The 19,929-nt window shown below is 36.2% G+C and overlaps 1 protein-coding gene and 1 long non-coding RNA gene across 6 annotated transcripts in view; one reads left to right on the forward strand and one right to left on the reverse strand.

Moving 5' to 3' along the window:
- SLC30A5 (solute carrier family 30 member 5) overlaps positions 1–18,270 on the forward strand; it is a 37,795-nt gene extending 19,525 nt beyond the window's left edge. The window contains exons 6-16 of the mRNA XM_072826699.1: positions 1,965–2,052; positions 3,450–3,526; positions 3,828–3,998; positions 4,919–5,207; positions 5,379–5,587; positions 6,144–6,301; positions 6,911–7,040; positions 10,759–10,960; positions 11,594–11,820; positions 15,918–16,046; positions 16,668–18,270. Of these exons, the coding sequence (XP_072682800.1) occupies positions 1,965–2,052; positions 3,450–3,526; positions 3,828–3,998; positions 4,919–5,207; positions 5,379–5,587; positions 6,144–6,301; positions 6,911–7,040; positions 10,759–10,960; positions 11,594–11,820; positions 15,918–16,046; positions 16,668–16,838 (1,851 nt within the window). The 3' untranslated portion in view covers positions 16,839–18,270. The remainder of the gene's footprint in view (positions 1–1,964; positions 2,053–3,449; positions 3,527–3,827; positions 3,999–4,918; positions 5,208–5,378; positions 5,588–6,143; positions 6,302–6,910; positions 7,041–10,758; positions 10,961–11,593; positions 11,821–15,917; positions 16,047–16,667) is intronic.
- The window catches only part of LOC140633741 (uncharacterized), a 43,756-nt gene that overhangs the window by 692 nt on the left and 23,135 nt on the right, over positions 1–19,929 (reverse strand). Inside the window, exons 4-6 of one of the 5 annotated variants that reach the window (XR_012031334.1) lie at positions 17,528–17,793; positions 15,948–16,022; positions 12,828–12,966 (exon numbers count right to left, since the gene is read on the reverse strand). This is a non-coding gene — a long non-coding RNA (uncharacterized lncRNA). Of the gene's footprint in view, positions 1–472; positions 3,994–12,827; positions 12,967–13,008; positions 13,570–14,169; positions 17,794–19,929 lie in introns of those variants that run through there. The other 4 variants (XR_012031335.1, XR_012031332.1, XR_012031333.1 and 1 more) reach the window with 4 other exon arrangements.

Consider the following 19,929-nt stretch of genomic DNA (forward strand, 5'->3'; position numbering starts at 1 on the left):
AATCCTTAAGATTCTCAGTAAAAATGAGCCAAGGGCAGAGAAAGGCAACTCACAAAAGAAATACAAATGACTTTAAAACATTAAAAAAAAAAAAAAACTTTGGTTAAATGTTGGACTCTTGGTTTCAGCTCAGGCTGTGATCTCAGGGTCATGAATCAAGCCCCGTATTGGGCTCTTTTTCTTCAGTGTGGAATCTGCTTGAAATTCTCTCCCTTTCCCCCTTCCTTCAAATAAATCTTTTAAAATTTTAATAAAAATAAATAAAACAGGGATCCCTGGGTGGCGCAGCGGTTTGGCGCCTGCCTTTGACCCAGGGCGCGATCCTGGAGACCCGGGATCAAATCCCACGTCGGGCTCCCGGTGCATGGAGCCTGCTTCCCCCTCTGCCTGTGTCTCTGCCTCATTCTCTCTCTCTCTCTGTGACTATCACAAATAAATAAAAATTTAAAAAAATAAATAAATAAATAAATAAATAAAACAAAAATTTTGCAAAAAAATATTTGCTGTACTAATACTCAGAAATGAGAATATAAATCATATATATCCTCTCAGTAGTATCTCTAATAAATCATTCCTTTCCCTGGAATAGGAACATAAACTTAAAAAATTCATCAGCTTTTAAATTCTGTATACCTGTACTGGGTATGAGAAATGACTCTGCTAACCTTCCTAAAGTGCCCTCTTTGTTTTTTTCCCTTAGAAGAATGGTAACTAAAATATTGATATTGTTAGAAATTAACTGTCTTCTCTATCACTTTGCATGTTGTAGAATAAAATAAGTTCCTACTAATTACTCTGTAGCTACTTGACTTTTCAACCAAAAGCACAGTAACATTGCGGAGGAGTAATTCTGCAAACATTATATATATAATGGAATATTCCTCAGCCATTAGAAACGACAAATACCCACCTCTGCTTCAACATGGATAGAACTGGAGGGTATTATGCTGAGTGAAGTAAGTCAATTGGAGAAGGACAAACATTATATGGTCTCATTCATTTGGGGAATATAAAAAATAGTGAAAGGGAATAAAGGGGAAAGGAGAGAAAATGAGTGGGAAAATATCAGTGTATCAGTGAGGGAGACAACATGAGAGACTCCTAACTCTGAGAAACAAGGGGTAGTGGAAGGAGAGGTGGGCGGGGGGTGGAGGTGACTGGGTGACGGGCACTGAGCGGGGCACTTGACGGGATGAGCGCTGGGTGTTACATGTTGACAAATCGAACTTCAATAAAAAATATATTTAAGGGGATCCCTGGGTGGCGCAGCGGTTTGGTGCCTGCCTTTGGCCCAGGGAGCGATCCTGGAAGACCCGGGATCGAATCCCACGTTGGGCTTCCGGTGCATGGAGCCTGCTTCTCCCTCTGCCTGTGTCTCTGTCTCTCTCTCTCTCTCTCTGTGACTATCATAAAAAAAAAAAAAAAAAAAGATATTTAAAAAATATATATATATATTTTTAAAAATCTGCAAACATTAAGAGTTTGTGCAAGGTAACATGCCTGGTCCTTTTATTTTTTTAAAGATTTTATTTATTCATTCATGAGAGACATAGAAAGAGGGGGGCAGAGACAGAGGGAGAACCAGGCTCCATGCAGGGAGCCCAAAGTGGGACTCGGTCCTGGGTCTCCAGATCCCACCCTGGGCTGAAGGCGGTGCTAAACTGCTGAGCCACCGGGGCTGCCCTGCCTGGTCCTTTTAGCAAGGAGATAGTTCAGGTTGCTATTATTATGTGCCTTAAATGCCCTTAAAATATCCTCCAGAATCTGTTGGAGCTCTTTGCTTTTTTATCTTACTGTTAATACTGCAATTTTATATTGTGTAGTAGAAGGGCTTTAATGTTATATGTTATTTTTTCTTTATTTATTTGAAAAAGTTTTTTCTTTAGCATTTGTATAGTCATGGTCTTAAAAAAAAAATCAGCTCTTAAAATAGCCAGCTTTGGTAATATTTTCTTCCTTTTCAGACAAGAGGGGCTGCTTTTTTCATTATTGCTGTGATCTGCTTATTGCTTTTCGACAATGACGATCTCATGGCTAAAATGGCTGAACACCGTATCCTTTTACAGTAGATTGGAGTAATTCAGTCTTGCAGAAAAATAGAAGACTGGCAGAATGGGACAAGGAGGAGGATTGAATTAGACTGATCAGTCATGAATGAAACTTCATGCATTAATGAAGGTATTCAAATAATGAATAAATTATTCTAAATTAAATATTTTATAGCATTTCCATCAGTATCTTCTACAGGGACAGTGAAAGAATGTTTTAGAATGGCCAGGGGCTTAAAAAAATATTTGATTTGCCAGTCAACAGAATCACTCTGTTTGATCCCTTGTGACAAATTTAACAATTTAAATACTCAAGTTAGATGTCAGTTGCAATTATTAAATATAAACTTTCTTAAGATTTAATTAAAAAAAAATCTTTGACATCTTCTTGCCTGAAAGAAAAAACTGAAATTCCTAACCTGGTAATCACTCTCTTGCGCTAAACTGTTATTTCCCCTCATGAATAAATAAATGAAAAATCTTTTTAAAAAATTAAAATGAAATAAATAAACTGTTATTTCCAGTTCAGCTTCCACTCTTCTATAACCCCAACTTTCCGGTTTTGTTTTGTTTTGTTTTAAGATTTTATTTATTCATGAGAGACACACAGAGAGAGACACAGACAAGGGAGAAGCAGGCTCCCTGCAGGGAGCCTGACGTGGGACTTGATCCCAGGTCTCCAGGATCACGCCTTGGGCTGAGGGCGGCGCTAAACCACTGAGCCACCCCGGCTGTCCCCCAACTTTCCTGTTAAATATATATACTTATTTTCCTCTACAGACATACATGCCTTGTGCTCGGTTCAGCAGCACATAGACAGACATGCCTGTTCTTTTCTGTCCACACACCTCTTCCCACTCCATTTAGCTGACCTTGGAACACCAGTTCTAATTCCTCCTGTTACACTATCTGAAAGCCCATCAGTTAACTAATAACAGTGGGACTGCATCTCTAAGCTGCCTTCTTTGCTGAGGCTTACGTGGGCAGGACTTAGATTCAGGACTGATTTGAGATGTTCTGAAAAAGCCTTAGTTCCATGACAGTAATGGTCCAAGAAGTTTCCTTCCTCTGGTCCCTTTGTCCTGCTTACAACTGTACGCATACACTTTTGTCGGTTAACTACTAAAATTTAACAACTGTATCTTAAAGCACTATTATAATTGTTTTGGAGACAACAAAAGAAATACAGGCCATTCTAATTTATAAATCATGTCCCAGAATTAAATTTTTAATTGTTTTGTTTTTAAGGACAATAAATAATAAATTTAAGGGCAACCTCAAGTAAACAGGTTTGGGACCCCCAAACTAGCCTATAATAATGTAGCTAAAATTTTAGGAGAACTTAAGGATTCAAAGAGTTAATATTTGGGATTTTTTTTTCCTTTATTGCAACTCACTTAGCTGAAGGACATCATGACAGTGCTCTAACTCACATGCTTTACACAGCCATTGCCTTCTTAGGTGTGGCGGATCACAAGGTATGTTCTTTTCTTTGTTCCTAGAATGATCAAGAGTAGCAAAAAAAAAAAAAAAAAAAGAGTAGCAACTATAACTTTAAAAGTTCTCTTAAGTTCGCAAATCGAACTCCAATAAAAAACTATATATTAAAAAAATAAAATAAGTTACCAGTAATTTACAGAACTGCGTGATACTTAAGTGGTTTAGTAATTTGGGATATGGAAGAAACATAATAGCTCCATTTTCTCCAAATATTATGTATTTAAGGATCGCATATTGGACTGTGTGTTTCTAATGAAACTTCTCTCATTTTACTCATAGGGTGGAGTGTTGTTGCTAGTACTGGCTTTGTGTTGTAAAGTTGGTTTTCATACAGCTTCCAGAAAACTCTCTATAGATGTTGGTGGAGCCAAACGTCTTCAAGCTTTATCCCATCTTATTTCTGTGCTTCTCTTGTGTCCATGGGTCATTGTTCTTTCTGTGACAACTGAGGTAAGAGGAATTTATCGGTAATAAGTAAAATGAATTGCTGTTACTTAAAAATTTTAGTTAACTACATTGTATTATACTTCACTTTAAGCTTGCAAGTATCTTAAATTATCTTGGCATTTTTTGTAATTGTTGAAAAATTTGGGAAGTAAATTTTATTGTTTAGAAAACAAATCAAGTACTATTACATTTATATTTCCATTCCTGTGGCCCAAAGAAATCTGTTCAAGAAACTCTTGATTTATGGGCAGCCCCGGTGGCCCAGTGGTTTAGCACCACCTTCGGCCTGGGGTGTGATCCTGGAGACCCGGGATCGAGTCCCACATTGGGCTTCCCTGCATGGAGCCTGCTTCTCCCTCTGCCTGCCTGTGTCTCTGCCTGTCTCTCTCTCTCTCAGGAATAAATAAATAAAATCTTTAAAAAAAAAAAAAAAGAAAGAAAGAAATTGATTTATTTAGTTTTTTTTTTTTTTTTACTTAGATTTTATTTATTTTAGAGAGAATGAGCAAGCAGGGTGAAGAGCAGAGGGAAAGGGACAAGCGTACTCCATGCTGAGCCTGATGCAAGGCTCCCATCTCACACCTTAAGGTCATGGCCTGAGCCAAAATTAAGAGTCAGACGGTAACCAAGTGAGCCTCCCAGGCGCCCCTAAGAAAACCATTTAATATATACCATGTGTTACAGACAAGGATTGTGGGTCATCTGGTATTTATATAATTATTAAATCATAGTACTTTTATTTTTTAATACTTTGGGGATAACCGGGAAATGCACTAATATCCTACAGCTCTTATGTTTTGGCATCTTATGAATCATTGAATTAGAACATTTGTTTATCTATAAAGGGATTAACTAAAATGTAAGATGTGAACTTTATTCCTGTGCACTACTAACTATTTTTTTTTCTTTTTTTTAATTTCTAGAGTAAAGTCGAGTCTTGGTTTTCTCTCATTATGCCTTTCACAACAGTTATCTTTTTTGTCATGATCCTGGATTTCTATGTTGATTCTATTTGTTCTGTCAAAATGGAAGTTTCCAAATGTGCCCGCTATGGATCTTTTCCCATTTTTATTAGTGCTCTACTTTTTGGAAATTTTTGGACACATCCAATAACAGACCAGCTTCGAGCTATGAACAAAGCAGCACACCAGGAAAGCACTGAACATGTCCTGTCTGGAGGAGTGGTAGTGAGCGCTATATTCTTCATTTTGTGTGAGCATTTTTCCTTAGGAAATTTAATCTCATGCATTTTGATGTTGAAATTATTTAATTTGGGAATTTCTTCAGTGCTTGTGTTTAGTGCTGACAGATACTGTGTTGGTTTTGGTAGGTTAAGCTTATAAAACTTTTGTAACTTTGTTGTTTTTTTCCCTTTTTTAAAAGCTGCCAACATCTTATCATCTCCTTCCAAGAGAGGACAGAAAGGTACCCTAATTGGATATTCTCCTGAAGGAACACCTCTTTATAACTTCATGGGTGATGCTTTCCAGCATAGTTCCCAATCGATCCCTAGGTTTATTAAGGAATCACTAAAACAAATTCTTGAGGAGAATGACTCTAGGCAGATCTTTTACTTCTTGTGTTTGAATCTGGTAAGATTTTTTATATATTAGTGACATCTTAACAGCTTAAACTTTTAATTTTGACAGTTCTGGTATAATTTTAGTGATTCCCAAATTTCTGATAGAGAGGGGCTAAAATTACATTTTCTCTCAGCGATGGGAAGATTTCAGGATTATATTCAACCTATTAAAAAAATGTTTACTTAGCAAACAATTTTTGAGGCATTTTAGATGCATTAGTTTAGTGTGCTATTTCAAATCAGTAAATATAGTAGCCTATAAAATCTTTATCTGCTTCTCATAGGATCTCACTATAGACTGGATGGATTGCTAACATTTTATATCCTAGTTTATTGAGTTCTACAGACATATAAATGAAACTATCTCCTTTTAAAGAATTTGTAAGATGAACATATTTGATTGAGCTTAATAGCTTGCAGTATATATGAAATGAAATTAAGTGTCACTTAATCTTCAAGTAAGGTTTGCATAATAGTTAAAATTCTCATGATTAAGTCCTGATAAATCTCTTGAAATGATATTTCCTAACACATTCCTCCCCTGTTTTTCTTTAAATTTATTTTAGCTTTTTACCTTTGTGGAATTATTCTATGGCGTGTTGACCAATAGTCTGGGTCTGATCTCAGATGGATTTCACATGCTCTTTGACTGCTCTGCTTTGGTCATGGGACTTTTTGCAGCCCTGATGAGTAGATGGAAAGCAACTCGGATTTTCTCCTATGGGTAGGGACACCGACCATCAAAGTGATATAACACAATGAAAAAATCCTAAGGACAGATTCCATCTTAGGGAATAAAATTTTATTACTTTTATTACAAATAATTTTTTAGAACTTTATTTTAAGGTGGCTATGCATGAAATATCCTTTCATTAACTGAATAATCAGTTTAACAGATATTAGAATCTTTGATTTGTACACAGAATTTTGATAAGACCTACCCTAAATAGATTTATAAACTTAGTTCTTTTCAACTGTTAATATTTTGAAAGACCAGTAAGCCAAAAATACAAATAATTTTGATGTAAAGCAGAATCTGTGGGCTGTGACAGAGATCAAAAGCTCATCAAGGGCTTAAAGAGAAGGAACTTCTTGTTAAGAAATTAGGAAAGGGTTTATGTAGGACTTTGATAAATATTTTAAATTGCAACAAATTTAAATACAGAAAGACTCTTGCAGCATTAGTGTAGTGTTTAGGATCTTGGTTATCTTCTGATCGTATTTATGTACGTAGTTGAAAAATCTGAACTTAGTATACTCTTATGTAACATAATATTTATACTTTTAAAATATTTGTCATTTTTTTTTCTAAAAATATATTCTACATTTTTAGGTATGGCCGAATAGAAATTCTCTCTGGATTTATTAATGGACTTTTTCTAATGGTAATAGCTTTTTTCGTGTTTGTGGAGTCAGTGGCTAGATTAATTGATCCTCCGGAATTAGACACACACATGTTAACAGTAAGTCCTTATTTTCCTGTTTGAATTTCTCTTCATATCCCCTATCGCCTTTTCCATGCTAAAGTTTAACTCTCTATAGTTATTGATCTAGGAAGGTTTTATTTTATTTTTTAATGTAAATTAACATCTTATATTTACATTTATACTGCTCTTAGAAATTAATCCTTTTCTCTAATATTTTCGTAGTAAGACAGTTAGATGACGATCTAAACCATACGGATTTCTTTCTGACTTATCAGATGCTTTTGTTTTTTTTGTGTTTTTTTTTTTTTTTTTTTTTTTAAAGATTTTATTTATTTATTCATGATAGTCACAGAGAGAGAGAGAGGCAGAGACACAGGCAGAGGGAGAAGCAGGCTCCATGCACCGGGAGCCCGATGTGGGATTCGATCCCGGGTCTCCAGGATCGCGCCCTGGGCCAAAGGCAGGCGCCAAACCGCTGCGCCACCCAGGGATCCCTCAAATGCTTTTGTGTGGGACACCTGGGTGGCTCAGTCAGTTAAGCAGCATTCAGCTTAGGTCATGGTCTCAGGGTCCTGAGTTCCAGCCCCCATGTCAGAGCTCCCTGCTCAGCGGGGAGTCTCCTGCTCCCTCTCCCTCTTCTGCTCCCCTTGATTGTGCTCTCTTGCTTGTGCACACACACTCTCTCTCAAATAGATGAATAAAATCTTTTAAAAATAATAAATAAATGTTTTTGTGTGAAGATGTGCTTTTTAAATACCTGAGGAAATTTACAAAATGTTAAAGATAGAATCATAAAAATATTATCATTTTAATGATAATTACCCTGTAGATTGTATTTCTGCTATAGCAGTCTGTAATGTTTTCCCTGTATTTCCAAACCTTTGCATGTGCTATTTCTTGTAGTTGGCCTGCCTTTCCCTCACACCTGCCTTTCAGCCTTCATCAGGACTTTGCCGATATGTCTCTGCTAGTGAGATACTTTCCATTAATCCCTTTCTTCCCTCTCCAGAGTTTGGAAGATTTCCCTTTCATACTATTTCCCTTGTGTCTTGCTTTTTCTCTTTTTTTTTTTTTTAAGTAACATTGAGGTATAACTCCTCTGTCATTCTTCTACAGTTAAAGATGTAAGTGATCTCTTCACGACCTAAATTGTCTATCATTAACTCAAATTCTAGCATCTGGCTTATAGTAGGAAATCAGCAATTAATTGTTGAATAATTACAAGTAATTAGGAATCTGGTTGGTGGAAGCATGTTATCAGTAAAATGCTTTAGATTATAGTTTAGAAATTTATTTGAATTTTAAATGCTTACATCCTTGACCTTTAATATTTATTACAAAAATACTTGCCAAAAAATATATATTTGCACAGATGCATAAAGGTGCATGATTCATTGTGTCACTGTTCATTATGGTGAAAAAAATGTCCTAAAGAAAAGACTAGTTAAATCTGTCATTCATAGAATACCATGCAACCAATAAAAAGAATGGAGCTTATCTATATATACTGGCATAAAAAGTACTTAAGAACTGTAGTTTTTAAAAATTCCAAAGCAATACTATAATGTGATGTGTTTTAAAAGGTTTTTATATATGTAGTTTAGTATTTGCATAGAAAATACGCCATTGTTTAAGTGACTAATTCTTGGGGGTTGGATTACAGGGGACTTGGCACTATCTACATGAAGTATTTGTTTAGAGGAGAAATATTTGAGATGATGGGGCCTCTATGCAGTATTTGATTTAATTCAAAATTCATTAACCATCTTCAAGTTCATAAAGCTAACTAAAGGGATCCCTGGGTGGTTTAAGCGCCTGCCTTCAGCCCAGGTCGTGATCCTAGAGTCCCAGGATCAAGTCCCACATCCTGCTCCCTGTGTGCAGCCTGCTTCTCCCTCTGCCTGTGTCTCTGCCTCTCTCCCTCTGTGTCTCTCATGAATAAATAAATAAAATCTTTAAAAACATAAAAAACTAAAATTTTAAACTCTGACAGACAAATGTTCTGAACCTCAGTAAGAAGGGTAAATCTCTTGTTTTACATCTTTGGAAATTAATTAGAATTATCTGTCCCCATTATTTTTATATATTCTTTTTATAAATCAAATGGGTTTCTCTAAAGGAGAAATTGTAATGTTTGTAAATTAAGTAACACCCTGAACCAACTATCCAAAATCATTTTATAAGAGAGGATAATTAAGAGTAAGTAACTTTGTTTATCCTTCAAGATGTTATTGTGGCATTATTAAATCAAGATAATGCCGTTCACTAAAAAATAAAGGTGAGGGACCCCTGGGTGGCTTAGCAGTTGAGCGTCTGCCTTCAGCTCAGGGCGTGATCCCGGGGTCCTGGAATTGAGTCCCACATTGGGCTCCCCACAGGGAGCCTTCTTCTCCCTCTGCCTGTGTGTCTGCCTTTCTCTGTGTCTCTCATGAATAAATAAAATGTTTTAAAAAAAAAAAAAAAAGTGAGGGCAGCCCGGATGGCTCAGAGGTTTAGCGCTGCCTTCAGCCCAGGGACCTGGGATCGAGTCCCACGTCGGGCTCCCTGCATGGAGTCTGCTTCTCCCTCTACTCCCCACCCCCCATCTCTCTCACAAATAAGTAAAATCTTTTTTTAAAAATAAATAATTTTAAAAAGTGAAAGATTACTATTACATGTTTGTTTTTCCATTATACTTTCTTTTTCCTTTGGGAAATTTTACTATATTTAACAAACAATAAGGTAAGTATTTGGAATTGACTAGTTAGTAAATTATAGTCATTGTCTTACAAACAGAAATTTATCTGGTAATATAAATGAGATTTCAGTTACAGTGCATACTTGGTCTACTAAGCAATACTTAAAAATTCTATTTAAATAAACAAAAGAGGGACGCCTGGGTGAGCCTTTGCCTTTAGCTCATGGCGTGATCCTTGAGTCTCAGGATCGAGTTCCGCATTGGGCTCCCTGCGTGGAGCCTGCTTCTCCCTCTGCCTGGTCTCTGCGTCTCTGGTGAAATAAATAAAATAGGGGATCCCTGGGTGGTGCAGCGGTTTGGCACCTGCCTTTGGCCCAGGGCGCGATCCTGGAGACCCGGGATCGAATCCCACGTCAGGCTCCCGATGCATGGAGCCTGCTTCTCCCTCTGCCTATGTCTCTGCTTCTCTGTGTGTGTGTGTGTGTGTGACTATCATAAATAAATAAAAATTTAAAAAAATAATAACAAGCATTGTTTAAAAAAATAAATAAAATATTTGAAAAAATAAACAGAAGAAAAAAATAAACAGAAGAAAACTCTAGCATTAACTTACTTATTCACAAACTATGAACCAAGTGCATTTTTTTTTTTTTTTAAAGATTTTATTTATTCATGAGAGGCAGAGAGAGAGAGAGAGAGAAAGGCAGAGACACAGGCAGGCTCCATGTACCGGGAGCCCGACGTGGGATTCGATCCCGGGTCTCCAGGATCGCGCCCTGGGCCAAAGGCAGACGCCAAACCGTTGCGCCACCCAGGGATCCCCCAAGTGCATATTTTTAATCACTTGATTAAAGAAGTCCAAATTCCTCTACTTGTCAAAACTTTGGCACTTAAAAGTTAAAATGTTTCTTCCAAAATCTGCTTTTTAAAAATTTTGGATTTCATTATTGAACATAGTGAGATTTTACCAAAGATACTTGGAAAATTGTAAATAGAAACATGTAGATATATAGTAATTTTTTAAAAATTTATTTTTTAAATTACAAATTTAAAGGTTTTCTTTTCTCCTTTTACTAGCCAGTCTCAGTTGGAGGGCTGATAGTAAACCTTATTGGTATCTGTGCCTTTAGCCATGCCCATAACCATAACCACGGAGCTTCTCAGGGAAGCTGTCATTCATCTGATCACAGCCATTCCCACCATATGCATGGACACAGTGACCATGGGCATGGTCACAGCCACGGATCTACAGGCAGAGGCATGAATGCTAACATGAGGGGTGAGTCTTTGCAAATATTATCCTACTTTTCAACTGTTCTGAGTTGACACTGTCTTATTTGTAGTAAATATTAGGCTTCTGGTACAGTCTTATTTTTGAGAAACAATCTGTGGCTAAAAAGTATCTGAAGTCATCTGCAGAAAATGTTGACATCTGTTCTTAAATGTCAATTTTTAAACAGGTTATTGTATTATGGAGCCCTTTTCATAGTAACATTTGCATAAATATTATTTGGAAGGGAAACATTGTGTCATTGTGAACTTTCACTTGAAAAGAACTAGGAAATTTTTATTATACTGTAAAATATATAGAGGAAGTATTTATCACTTATTGTGTTGAATTCTTTATCCTTGTTTAAGTAATTTGGGTAATGTCAAAATTTGACTCATGTGTGATTTCTAGGAAAACCACACCTAAAGTCACTTTTGTGTTAGAGTTGCCTATATCTTTCCTTTTTTACCACTATGCTGTGTATTCTTGAGAGCAGTGACCATGTTTTGTTTTGTTTTTGAAGTACCATCCCCTAGCAGAATCTCAGGTGTATAGTAGGTACCAGTAATATTTATAAAATGAATAAAAGGACTAAATTAGATGTGCTTTAATTTTTAATGTTTTCATATATTTTACTCGTAGGTGTATTTCTACATGTTTTGGCAGACACACTTGGCAGTATTGGTGTGATCGTATCCACAGTTCTTATAGAGCAGTTTGGATGGTTCATTGCGGATCCCCTCTGTTCTCTCTTTATTGCTGTATTAATATTTCTCAGTGTTTTTCCACTGATTAAAGATGCCTATCAGGTTCTACTTTTGAGACTGCCACCAGAATATGAAAAAGAACTACATGTCGCTTTAGAAAAGGTATTGTGTGTAATTTATTTGCTATATATTTTCCTTTTTTTTTTTTTTTTTTTTTAAGATTTTATTTATTTATTCATGATAGTCACAGAGAGAGAGAGAGAGGCAGAGACACAGGCAGAGGGAGAAGCAGGCTCCATGCACCGGGAGCCCGATGTGGGATTCGATCCTGGGTCTCCAGGATCGCGCCCTGGGCCAAACGCAGGTGCCAAACCGCTGCGCCACCCAGGGATCCCTATATTTTCCTTTTAAAATAGCATTTGAAATTAAGTTGACCCAACTGGAAATGTGCAAAATATGAATTAAGATACAGTTAACGCTTGAGAATAAACAACAACAACAAAATGCATAAATTATAGGATTAACTAATAGGATCCCATTTCGTGATTGGAAAGTTACAGAATTAACACAACTAATGGTTTCATTTTTGCACAACAGTAAACAAATCAATTTTTTAAAAATTGGTGTCCAAAAAAAAAAAAAAAAAAATTGGTGTCCAGGTGCCTTAGACCCAGGGCGTGATCCTGGAGACCCAAGATTGAGTCCCACATTGGGCTCCCTACATGAAGCCTGCTTCTCCCTCTGCCCGTGTGTCTGCCTCTCTCTCTCTGTGTGTGTGTCTCTCATGAATAAATAAATAAAATACCTTAAAGACATTTTTTCTAAAAAATTGGTGTCCAGAAGCAGACCCAAGAATTTATGGAATTCAGTATGTAGCAAAGTTGGCATTTCATTTTTTTTATAATAAATTTATTTTTTATTGGAGTTCAATTTGCCAACATACAGAATAACACCCAGTGCTCATCCCGTCAAGTGCCCCCCTCAGTGCCCGTCACCCATTCACCCCCACCCCCCGCCCTCCTCCCTTCCACCACCCCTAGTTCGTTTCCCAGACTTAGCAGTCTATGTTCTGTCTCCCTTTCTGATATTTCCAACACATTTCTTCTCCTGTCCCTTATACTCCCTTTCACTATTATTTATATTCCCCAAATGAATGAGAACATACAATGTTTGTCCTTCTCCGATTGACTTACTTCACTCAACATAATACCCTCCAGTTCCATCCACGTCGAAGCAAATGGTGGGTATTTGTCGTTTCTAATGGCTGAGTAATATTCCATTGTATACATAAACCACATCTTCTTTATCCTTTCAAAAGATGGCATTTCAAATCAGTGGGGAGAAAGGGTAGACCTAATTAACATTTCCACTTGGTGGGAAAGAAAAGCTGTATCTCGTTACCATCCAATATCAAAACATATTTCCAATGGACTAAATATGTAAGTGATAAAAAAAAAACCACTAAAATAAAATAGAATATTTTTAGTGTCATAGAGGCAGAAAAAGCCTTTTTGATAAGCTTGAATTGAAACTGGAAGCCAAGGGATGCCTGGATGGCTCAGTCCGTTAAGTGTCTGCCTTCAGTTTGGGTGGTGATCTCAGGGTCCTGGGATCAAGCCCCTTGTCCCTCTCCCTCTCAAATAAGTAAAAATCCTTTTTAAAAAGAAGAAAAGCTGGAAGCCAAAAAGGAAGGAAGAAAATCTACAGATTGGACCAGTTGAAACCTGTCCATCGGCAGAAGACTCCATTAACAAATAAGAAATACAGATCTTTGAGCTCGCTGAGTAGACACCATGAGCAAAACTCACCCTCCCAAGTTGAAAGAATTTATGTACCAGAAATTATCATTGAGATTAAGTGGTGGCAGACATGTCCAAGGAATATTGTGGGAATTCGATCCATTTGCGAATCCTGTGGATAGATGAATATATGTGTACATGGTAACTAGTGGGCCACAAAACAATATTGGAATGGTGGTGATATGAAGAAATATGTCAAGTCCTGCATTTTCATATTGAACTTTTTTGTTAAGTAAACTGTTGTAATAGTCAAAATGCTTTCTCAGGCATTCTGAACATAGAAAATTGAGTATTAGTTTGTACTCTAATTTTTTCTAACATAAACTGTTCTGGTTGAGACCAATTTGTTCCAAAGCTTTTATGCATTAATATAGAAACATCTGATTAGATATGAGGCATGGAAAGGATGCCTTTTTTCCATCTTTTAACGGAAGGATGAAGAACCTGCAAACCCAAGCAAGTTATTCTGAAACATTAATTTTCAAAACTTATGTAGTAGCTTTTGAACATAAATGGAAAATTTAAAAAAAAAAAAAAAAACAAAAAAAAAAAAATGGAAAATTTTTGAATACAAGAACAGAGGGGGAAGAAAAGTAAAAAAGGCAGACAAGGGGAAAATATTTGCAGCATGTATAAACGGGCAGAGACTATCCATAATTTTTTAAATCAAGAAGATACTTGTAGGAAAATGGACTAAGACTATAAACCAGCAATTCATAGAAAAAACAAATACAAAATAAATGTTTTTAGTTAGAAGTGTGCTGCATCTTTTTTTTTTTTTTTTAAGATTTTATTTTTACAGGCACCTGGGTAGCTCAGTTGGTTAAACCTCCAACTCTTGATTTTGGCTCGGGTCATGATCTCAGGGTCCAGGGATCGAGTCCCGCACTGGGCTCTGCACTCAGCAGGAAGGCTTCTTGAGATTCTGTCCCTCCCCTTCTGCCCCTCCCCCCACTAGCACACACATTCTTTCACATGCTCTTTTTCCCTCTCTCTCCCTAAAATAAGTAAATTTAAAATATATATATATTTTTTTTAGGTAATCTCTTCACCCAGCATGGGGCTCAAACCTACAACCCCAAAAGATCAGTAGTCACAGGTTCGACTAACCGAGCCAGCCGGGAATCCCTGGGTAGCTTAGTGGTTTAGTGCTTGCCTTTGGCCCAGGGTGTGATCCTGGAGACCTGGGATCGAGTCCCACATCAGGCTTCCTGCAGGGAGCCTGCTTCTCCCTGTGCCTGTGTCTCTGATTCTCTCTCAATCTGTGTCTCTTATGAATAAATAAATAAAATCTTTAAAGAAAAAAAAAAAAAACGAGCCAGCCAGGCGCCCCCATTTTTTTTTTTTTTAAGTAAGATTCACATCCAACGTGGGCCTTGAACTCAAGACCCTGAGAAAGAGAATTTGATTCTGTTTTTTTTAAGTAATCTATATACACAGTGTGGGCCACAGACTCACAGCCCCAATATCAAGAAATACATGCCTACCAATTAAGCCAGCCAAGCCCCCTTGCGTATCATGTTTAATTAGAATCTCCTAATGAGGGACACCTGGGTGGCTCCGCAGTTAGCCTCTGCCTTCGATTCAGGGCATGATCCCAGGGTCCTGGGATCGAGTCCTGCATCAGGCTTCTTGCATGGAGCCTGCTTCTCCCTCTGCCTCTGTCTCAGCCTCTCTCTCTGTGTGTCTCTCATGAATAAATAAATAAAATATTTTTTAAAAAAGAAAAATGGCAAAAATTCTGTACTAAGTGAATTTTTCCCTATTATGTCATATTAATAATGCTCATACCTTTTTTTTTCGTATCTTTTTTTAATAGTGTGGTGTTACATTGTATGCCCTGCCTGTTACTTATTTATTTTAACATTTCTAGGATCCCTGGGTGGCTCAGCAGTTTGGCACCTGCCTTTGGCCCAGGGCGCGATCCTGGGGTCCTGGGATCGAGTCCCGCATCGGGCTCCCTGCACGGAGCCTGCTTCTCCCTCCTCCTGTGTCTCTGCCTCTCTCTCTGTGTGTCTATCATAAATAAATAAATAAATCTTTAAAAAAAAAAAAACATTTCTCCATTGTTAAACATGGAGGATATCTTTTGAACATGTTTACTCTGTATAGCCAACAATATATGAATGTGAGGAAACCAAGTAGTCCATTGAAAGTCTCCAATGTTTAGAAAAGGCAAAGTACCTCTTAAAGAGGTGAAAATGGGTATACAGGTATTGAGTGTGAAGACCTGTAACCCCTATTCATTTCTTATTCAGAGCTGTCTTCCCTGACCTCACCCCCAGTTCAAAATATACCTTTACTACAAACGATTTGTTGCTTTCATTTCTTTCTTCTTTGCTTCTTTGCTCTCCTTATTAACTTTTTAATCAGCTTAATATTGGTTCCTCGACCAAAAAGATTGCTTTGTGTTAATTAGCCTTTAAGTCCATTTACATTACCTCTACTTTTATTTGACAGATACAGAAAATTGAAGGATTAATATCATACCGAGACCCTCATTTTTGGCGTCATTCAGCCAGTGTTGTGGCAGGAACAATTCATATACAAGTGACATCCGATGTGCTGGAACAAAGAATAGTACAGCAGGTGATAATCTTTGTTTTTAAAGTAGTATCATTTGAGTTAATTCGCACATAAACTGGGACACATTATAAATTACACTGTTCAGTAATCATTTAACTGTTAAAAAAGGTCAATCTTTCAGCAGTGCAAGGATAATATAACATTTTTTATATATAGATTTGTTTTCTACCCAAAAATGGTTAAAATAAAATTAAGATATAGTATTTAGATGATAAGCTTAAGTGGATGTAAAAAAATTTTGGTTATTCACCTTGGCTCCCTATCAATTATCCAGAAAAAAATTATTATAAATACAGATCTAGATTAATAATAATCACTGTTCAAGTTGGCAACATATATGCTGTGATCGGAGGTAAGATCAAAACAGTTCCTGTATCCCTATTCTAAAACTACCAAATTGGAAATAAAGGCTATTTTCCTTTTCAACTTTGAATGTTCAGTCATTAATTTACTGGCCATCTGAAGGATTACATCTAACATTTGGCCAAGTAAATAATAAACTTATTTTGAGGATTATCTTTGACTATCTGTGGCTATAAAAAAAAATGTGAGATCAGTTATTTAAGACATAAGCACTAAATCTATTAATCTAAATGCTTTAAAATGTATGGGTTTTTGTAACAGGTTACAGGAATACTTAAAGATGCTGGAGTAAACAATTTAACAATTCAAGTGGAAAAAGAGGCATACTTTCAACATATGTCTGGCCTAAGTACTGGATTTCATGATGTTCTAGCGATGACAAAACAAATGGAGTCCATGAAGTACTACAAAGATGGTACTTACATCATGTGAGATAACTCGAGAATTACCTCTGGGGTATGAACAATGAAGATTACTCGGTATTTATAATTTTGCCAGAAGGAAGAAGATTGCACATAATTGTACAGAAATATTTTGCTGTATTTGAGAAATATTCTAAAGCTCCCTACTATTGGATCAAGGAATTTTTCTTAAAGGAAATTTAAATATAGAATGAAGCATTAATAGTACAAGTAAAATAATTACTTGAATTATGTGTATAAACGGAACCTTAAAATTTGAGGAATGTGATATATCACAGCATCTTCAAAATGAACCTACAATGATGGATTCTAGTGAAGACCAAAATTACTTCTGCGTGTTTACTTTCTGTCAGAAAGCATCTCCATTGTAAATAATGTATTTTCATGTTTACTACAAAGACCCAAATGAAAAATTTTTAGTCAAATTTTTGAATAGTCCTAGGATAAAATAGGAATAAAAGTTCTATATTTATGGATTTTCTGTATATAAAACTGGTTTCTAATTATAACTTAAATACATTAAGTAAAAGCTGTATTGCCACTTTAAATGTAAACTAAGTTATTTGGGAGAAACCAACCACTGAAATGAGATAAGCAGTGAGAATAGGGAAATATAACATTATTGATGTATTACAAAAACCAACCACTCTGTAAAATAAATTTTTTTACTTTTGGTAATATTTGCAAATGAATAATTACTTTATTAGGTAAAGAACTTATACTAAGTGGTGTGTATGTTATTCAATCACTTGTCTTCTTCCTCTGAAGTAGAATATTCCATTTCTTGTGCATCTGCCATTCCAAGTTGCTTGTCAAGCTGGTATCCAAGCAATGCTAGGGTTCTCTTTTCATTTAGCTCCATATTTTGTGGAACAGCCAGTTGAGAGAATCATAAATAATTGTCAACTCATATTTGAATTTTCTGCCTTTAGACCTAATTTTTTGAATTTCTGGAACATGTAGATCTATAAGAAGTATCAAAGAAAGGTAGTTATTTTTAAATTTAGTAAGTAAATCTTGTCCATTAGTAGTTGGGCACCATGAAATCAAGATATTTTACCCTATTTTTCATTTCCAATTTAAACTGAATGTATAGTCTGAAAAAACTGTATGATAAATAGATATAATATATGCAGCTTTATGAACACCAAAGAATGTTATTCAAAAGAAAGCTTTTGAATACCTATTTATAAGCATTTGAATATTTTCATTCTTATAATAGGAATTTTGATAAGTAGGATGAATTAATTTTAGTATGTGTACTATTTTTTTAACTATACCACATGGCAAACATGTATTGTAAATCATATTTTTATCTTAATAATTTTAATATGTGAGAGGTTTCAGAAATTTGTTATAAGTTATTTTGATATTCTTTGTCTTTACACATTTTCTGGTCCAGAATCTTCAATACATATTAAAATTTTTTGAGTGGTGGGAAACTAATTGCATATTGATGTTTTAATGCAACTTTGATATGTTAAAAAAAAATTTAAGTAGATAGATACAATAAATATTGTTCCATTATTAAAATTGTCATTTCCTAGGAGGCGTATAACAACAGAAAAATTACTCTGATGAGAGAGAAGGCGAGACATAGGGCAGGGGCTGAAGGGAATGGAAAATAGGGCAACCAGTATTAAGAGTACCAGGGTAAGGATCCCTGGGTGGCGCAGCGGTTTGGCGCCTGCCTTTGGCCCAGGGCACGATCCTGGAGACCCGGGATCGAATCCCACGTCGGGCTCCCGGTGCATGGAGCCTGCTTCTCTCTCTGCCTCTCTCTCTCTCTCCCCTCTGTGCATTCTCATGGATGAATAAATACAATCTTTAAAAAAAAAAAAAAAAGAGTACCAGGGTACAGGTTCTAGCCCATACAAACATGATGACTTTAGGCAATTCATCTTCTCTGGGTATCTTTTTTTTTTTTTTCCTTGTACATAAAATGAGAATAAAATCTGCTCCAGTTCATAGAGCTATGAGGAGCAGAAGGAATAATGTATGTGAAATGAATTGGAAGTTCTTGAAAAGGACTGAATAAAGTTGAGGAATTATTATTCTAAACCTGCCTTCAAAGGTAGCTTTCATTAATTTGCCTATGTTTTCCTATTAAAATCAGCATCCCAAAAGATAATACTGCATGTTAAATGTATAAATAAGTTCAAAATAATACCTAAAACAGCAGCCTGTTCAACAGTTTATTCACTCCAAGAAGGGTAGTAATGAAAAAAAAAAAAAAAAAAAGAAGAAGGGTAGTAATGGTTGTTTACTATACCTATAAATTTTTCTCCTCTCCTTTTCTCTCCAGCCATTGTTTTCCCCATATTACCAATTTGGGAACTCCAGATTGGTAATTTCTGCTTAGAATTGATTTTATATATGTTATAATATACACTCATTGTTACTTGTGCTTAATAATCAAACTTTAAACTTTCCTAATTTCAATGGAATAATGAAGCTATATATAATTAGATCTCTCTAAGGATTCTGGTTTTACTTTAAATTTAGATTATGTGGGACGCCTGGGTGGCTCAGTGGTTGAGTGCCTCCCTTAGGCTTAGGGAGTGATCCTGGGGACCTGGGATCAAGTCCCACGTCGGGCTCCCTGCATGGAGCCTGCTTCTCCCTCTGTCTGTGTCTCTGCCTCTCTCTCTCTCCCTGTAATGAATAAATAAATAAAATCTTTAAAAAAACATTTATAAATGCCTTAAACCCTTTGATTCTGAAATCCTGCATGCTACAATATATTCTTCATATTTATTTGCACATATGCAAAATAGCATTTGTGCAAAACTATTCATATCAGCAGTCTCTAAAAGCAAAACATTGGAACCAACCTAAAAATGACAGAGGCAGAGACACAGGCAGAGGGAAAAGCAGTCTCCATGCAGGGAGTCTGATGTGAAACTCGAACCCAGGACCCCGGGATCATGCCTCCAAGCCAAACACTCAACCACTGAGCTGCCCAGGTGCCCCGAAATTGGATTTTTTAATCAAAAATTTTTCTTTACTTGTTCCTTGTATCCACAGTACAGTTTCTGAGGGAGATGACTGATATTACATTTTCTGCATATACAAATTCAGTATTCTGTTATGTTTTTTTT

The sequence above is a fragment of the Canis lupus genome, chromosome 5 (genome assembly GCF_048164855.1).
Source record: "Canis lupus baileyi chromosome 5, mCanLup2.hap1, whole genome shotgun sequence".
Classification (NCBI taxonomy): Eukaryota; Metazoa; Chordata; class Mammalia; order Carnivora; family Canidae; genus Canis; species Canis lupus.